Source organism: Solanum pennellii, chromosome 7 (assembly GCF_001406875.1).
Source record: "Solanum pennellii chromosome 7, SPENNV200".
In the NCBI taxonomy this organism is placed as follows: Eukaryota; Viridiplantae; Streptophyta; class Magnoliopsida; order Solanales; family Solanaceae; genus Solanum; species Solanum pennellii.
The window spans coordinates 59,551,779-59,557,569 of NC_028643.1; the positions used below are offsets into that span (position 1 = coordinate 59,551,779).

The window sequence follows — 5,791 nt, forward strand, 5'->3', positions numbered from 1 at the left end:
AATACCTAAAATTCCTCATTTTAAAGTTAAATGAGGCGGATACAAAAATGTGATAAAAAATGAGGCGGATACAAAAATGTGATATAAAATGAGACGGATACAAAAATGTAAAAATGAGGCGGATACAAAAATGTGACAAAAAATTAGGCGGATACAAAAATGTGACAAAAAATATATAATGTATCCGCCGTCTTTTTATTATATCAGCCTTATTATATATCCGTATTTTTATATATTTTTGAGGGATTTTGGTCATTAGAAACTCTCAAGGGACAAATGGTCATTTAACCCTAAAAGTATGTTATTTATGTCATTTGCCCTTAATTTAAATGGTAAAAGTATATATAGATTAAACCCTTTCCTTGTCTATTCTCACTTAGACCTCTCCTTTGATACAGGAAAATGGAAGCATCTCTACCAAATTAGGAATTAGTGATAATAAATACTTGATAATAACAGATGAGATACAACTTTGGATGTCAGAAATAAAAATAAAAACTTGAAAAAGGCCACATTAACAATAATAAAAAGAGAGCCTATTTTTGTATATATATGGTGAATTAGACAATTGAATGTGTATTACTAAGTAAGTTCAGTATTACACTAAGACTATTAAACTAAATAAACAGCTAAATATACAAATCAAGACTAATAAAAAAGAGTTAAAAATGTGGAGAAATCAAACAAGCGATTCTTGTAGCAGGAAGCTTATAGGAGATCAGCGACATTTGCTGGAAGCTCCTCAATCACCATGTTGTAAAAACTTTGAATGTCAGAAAGCATTCTCTCATCATCCTTGGTTACAAAATTGATTGCAACACCCTTCCTACCAAACCGTCCACTACGTCCAATACGATGAAGGTAATTTTCAGGTTGAGTGGGGAGATCATAGTTTATGACGAGGGAGACTTGTTGGACATCAATTCCTCTGGCTAAAAGATCAGTGGTGATGAGAACACGAGAGGAACCGCTACGGAATTCATGCATTATAACATCCCTAGTTTTGTGGTCCATGTCACCGTGGGTAGCTGAGACTGTATGGTCTTTGCTTTGCATCTGCTCTGTTAACAAGTCAACTTTGCGACGAGTATTCACAAAAATAACACTCTGTGTGATGGCTAAGGTTTCATATAGATCGCAAAGGGTGTCAAACTTCCATTCTTCCTTTTCCACATTCACATAAAACTGTTTGATACCTTCTAAGGTCAGTTCATCACGTTTCACAAGAATCCTCACAGGTTTATTCATGAACTTCCTTGTGATCTCAAGGGCCTCAGGAGGCATTGTGGCAGAGAAAACACCAACCTGAATCTTAGGAGGCAATAGCTGGAAAATATCATAGATCTGGAGACAAAGAAAAAGTATTAACTTTTAGAACCAGGGTAGAAATCATGTAAAGCTGTGGACTGTAGTTTTTTAGAAAAAATATGCCACGTAAGAACAGGCAATGAAAATGCTCACAGAACCCTAGCACACAGCAGGATTGTGGAATTTAAAACTATGTCCCAGCATACATAATTGTGAAAAAAAAGAAGCTAGCACAAAGAAAATATAGAGTCACTCGAGTATGCTATGTGCATCATAAACCAGGAATCACTTTAGCTAATAACTAAACCTTCTTCTCAAGGAACACAAGTGTACCACTCAACAGAGACACATATTTTTCAGAATAAATAAAAGAAAAAACTAACTTCCAAGCATAATCAACACCACCACATTATGACTACAAATTACAGAACTGATGTTGGTGCTATCGTTCTAGCATCATTTGTACTGAAGGATGTTACAGATTTAGACTTCCATTTTCTTATAATAAGTTACAGGTTGATACGTAAGTATAAAAGACACAGATATCAACACAAAACTAAAGTGCTTATGCATTCACAGAAACTATAGGTATGTATACAAATATGTGGAGAAGGGCACTGCTAGTTACCTGATCCTTGAACCCTCTGGAGAGCATTTCATCAGCCTCATCCAATACAAACATTTTAATGTGATCAGCGCGGAGAGACTGTCTTCTCAACATGTCAAATACACGTCCAGGTGTTCCCACAACAACATGAACCCCAATTGAAAGGATCCTTTGATCCTCACGGACACTGGTACCTCCCACACAAGCATGAACCTTGACTTTAAGACAGCTTCCAAGTGCTTCCATGACCTTCTCAATTTGTTGTGCAAGCTCACGAGTAGGTGCCAAGACCAAGGCTTGACAATCTAACAGTTCATAGTCCAGTTGTTGCAGAACTCCAGAACAAAAAGTAGCAGTCTTTCCCGTTCCAGACTGAGACTGCTGAATCACATCAAGACCTTTGCAAAAAGGTACAATTCCCCTTTGCTGGATTGCTGAGGGTTTCTCAAAACCTACAAGGTTATACTTCAATATTAGATAGAGCTTATGGGATATAAGATGACCTAAATATGAATAAACTGCACCTAAACTTGACAAATATGCACACGGCGAGGAACAGAAGGCAAAACACATCTTTTCTTCTTAATAAACTGTGCACAAGTCATGAACCGAAAAAGAAAAGCAGAAAAGATTTTTCAACTGACCGTATGCATAAATGCCTTTCAGGAGATCCTCCTTCAATTCCATAGCATCAAAAGTATCATAAGCCTCGTCATATGAGGTAAAAAAGTCTTGCCCTTCAGCATTTAGCCTGCACCCACCATTTATGAAGAATATGATGCATGTATAGCAAAAATTTAGTATTTTCCACCATGAGTGCAATAAACATTGTAACTCATAGGTAATGCCTATGTGTAGAGAAACTCATGAAGAATACCAAAACATTGAAAATGAGAAAGCAACAACATAATTGAGGCAGTAGTACTCACAACTCTGTCATTTTTGAATCAAATTGACGAGCATCAAATTGGGATCCATCAGGAACTGCACCCGCCATGACTAGAAAGACTTCATATCACATTAGGACAAAGAAAGGGTTAGTGTAAAGTTACATATTGTCAAAACATCTAAATTTCATAACACCGCCAGTCTTCAGAACCAAGGTATAAACTAAAACATGTAGGTCTCGGAGGATATCAAAAGAATGACATAGCTCATTACTATAACTATCAGAACTTAACTTCCATTTAGAAAAAAAAAACTAAATCTTAGGGAACTACATTATGTTCTCTGGTAGTTTTAAACACTCAACATTAACAAGATCATTACCACTCTCAAAATACAAAACCCATCATTAACAAATAACAATACAAAAAATATCTATCTTGATCTTGTACTGGCAAGCAAATCAACCTCAAGATTTGTTTGATGATCTCTTGGACAAAAATCAAAATCAACCCTCACACCACCTCAACTAGATTATCTAGAACCCAAGAAGGAATAATCATCAAGCACTTGTGTTAAGATTAGCCAGTTCCACCATAACAAGTTCACTTTGTGAACCAAAAAGTTACACACTAACAAAACAATTTTAGGTAAAATTTTCTAGTCCCCCATCCCCTCAAAACATTATATAGAGATAATGTTCCATTCACTAGACATATTAATATTACTCAGTTCCATAAGATAAACAAAATCAATCACATTAATTATAGTAGCCTTCTGTTTTGAATAGCCAACCTCTCTGCTCAACAACCAACATAGACCAGGGAATCCGACAAACCATCAACTATCAAAACTAAATCACAATCCCAAAACAGTTTATAAGAGATACATCTCCGTCAAACTAAACAAAAAACAGAGGATTCAATAACTTCCTATACACCAAACTAAACAAAAAAAACAAAAGAAAAACACAGCATGCAATAACTTCCTATACACCAAACTAAAAGAAAAGAAGGAAAAACAGAGCATTCAATAACTTCCTTTAAAAAAAACAGAGCATTCAATAACTTCCTCTAGAGCTTTAAAAAAACCAGCATTGTGTATCTTTTCTCCATTGAAGTTTATTTACCTGCTGAAGAAGAGATGAGAAATAGTTGTTGTTGTTGTTGAGTATAAGTAAAGAGAAGTTGGGGTTTTCCAAGCTTTTCGGATCAAAGTTCGAAAGAGACAAAATACAATTCAATAATGTGAGTTAGGGTTTTTCAACAACTATTTATAACAATTTTTTCCTCTATGTTCCTTGTGCTCAAAGCATGTTCTCCTAATCAAAAACAAAAACGTTTTACGTAAAAATAAAATTTCACACCAAAAATAGGCCAAAATTGCCATAAAACCTCTAGTTACGATAAGAGGCATTCAACAAAATTCATAAGTGTTGGAATAATAATTTAAAACTAAAGTAGGAATCCTAATTTATTTAAATTTAACCCTTTTTTATACTTAATTAATTATTGTCTAGTTTGGATTTGTTTGTCTTAGTTTTCTAGACCTAGTTTAATTTACTTTTTAATATTACAAATAGAAATATTGCTTGTGATTTTTCTATCTAAAGGGAAATTCGAGAAAAGTTGAAGTAAATTCAAGAATTTATGAGATTATAACTAACATATTTGCCTTTTTAATAAATCGTACAAATTAGCAAATTCAAAAACCATTTAATTTGATATTAGCAAAAAACAAGTATAAATGATTTTATTGATTTAAATTTAATTAAAAAGAAATCAAACCACGAATAAAAAAAATTTCATGCCATGACGATATTTATACTTAAGACCATTTATATTAATATATTAGGGAATTTGGCCGCGCTTCACGCGGTCTTTAAAATAAATATTAAAGGATTACTTTTTTCCAGTTAATTATATAGTTCTCTTTATTTCCAAACGTAATTTATCACTTTATTATTTTTACTTATATATTAATTATGAAAATCGTTTTGAGATGAAGATTGAAATGAAACTTAACAAATTTAACATCTATAATCTATTAAATGAGGGATAGTACATTATTAATCAATATGTCAAATATCAATATATATTTTCTTAGTAATTTTTTTGTTTGGACAGGTATTTAATATGTCACTTTCTACATTTTATTGGAATATCAAAGAGTTTAAATCTTTATATTACAACATATACTCGGATGTACTTTTTTTCTTGAGTATATAAGAATTATATTATAATGTAACTGATTAATACTAATGAAATACATCTACACGTCTTATTATTCTTTTTCATATTTATATGATAAAACTCCTTTGAATATTCCGTTTTTCAATCGTTTTGGTTCCTTTTTCAAATGTACAATTTAAATTTGTATGATTTTTGTATGAATCACATTTATTGGTATTTTAGATTCTTTAGTTGCATTTATATCAAAGATAATTGTTATCATTTGTCAAAATTTATTTTCAGAATGTTATCCAAAATTTTTCGCTATTAAGTTTCAGTATGTTCAACCTCGAATGAGAATATGTTTTTTTTTTAAATTATTAACTCTTTTACTATATTTTAATCTATCTTTTATGTGAAATACAAAAATAAATAAATTCATATAAACTACGTAAAAATATTTGATTGATAATAAACCTCTTCACATGTTATATGTATAGAATAATAAAAATTCAAAAGTTAATTAAATTGAATACTCTCATAATATGCTTTCATTTTAAATATACTTCTTGCATTCACAAATCAATGATTGCACCTCTTTCTATATATAACATTTTCCTCATCATGAGTACATCAAATGTGAATTAAAATACATTAACATTTGCCTCAAAAGAGTTGTCTTACAATACACATTTATATAGAATTTATTAAGAAACACAATAAATTATCATAAGTTTACACATTTAAAATTTGAGAGTTATGAGGAGTTATAAAGATTATGAAAATATAAATTTAGAGCCTAAGATTCTATGGTCAAGAA

At 31.6% G+C, this 5,791-nt stretch overlaps 1 protein-coding gene across 1 annotated transcript; it reads right to left on the minus strand.

The window, feature by feature from the left end:
- Nucleotides 1-536: 536 nt before the first annotated feature.
- Nucleotides 537-4,061, minus strand: LOC107024598 (eukaryotic initiation factor 4A-9-like). Its single transcript, XM_015225585.2, has 5 exons — nucleotides 3,930-4,061; nucleotides 2,845-2,923; nucleotides 2,560-2,666; nucleotides 1,937-2,367; nucleotides 537-1,344 (listed from the first exon to the last, which is right to left on the minus strand). The coding sequence occupies exons 2-5, from the start codon at nucleotides 2,910-2,912 to the stop codon at nucleotides 709-711; spliced, it is 1,242 nt and encodes a 413-aa protein (XP_015081071.1). The 5' UTR covers nucleotides 2,913-2,923; nucleotides 3,930-4,061; the 3' UTR covers nucleotides 537-708.
- Between the last annotated feature and the right edge of the window lie 1,730 nt (nucleotides 4,062-5,791).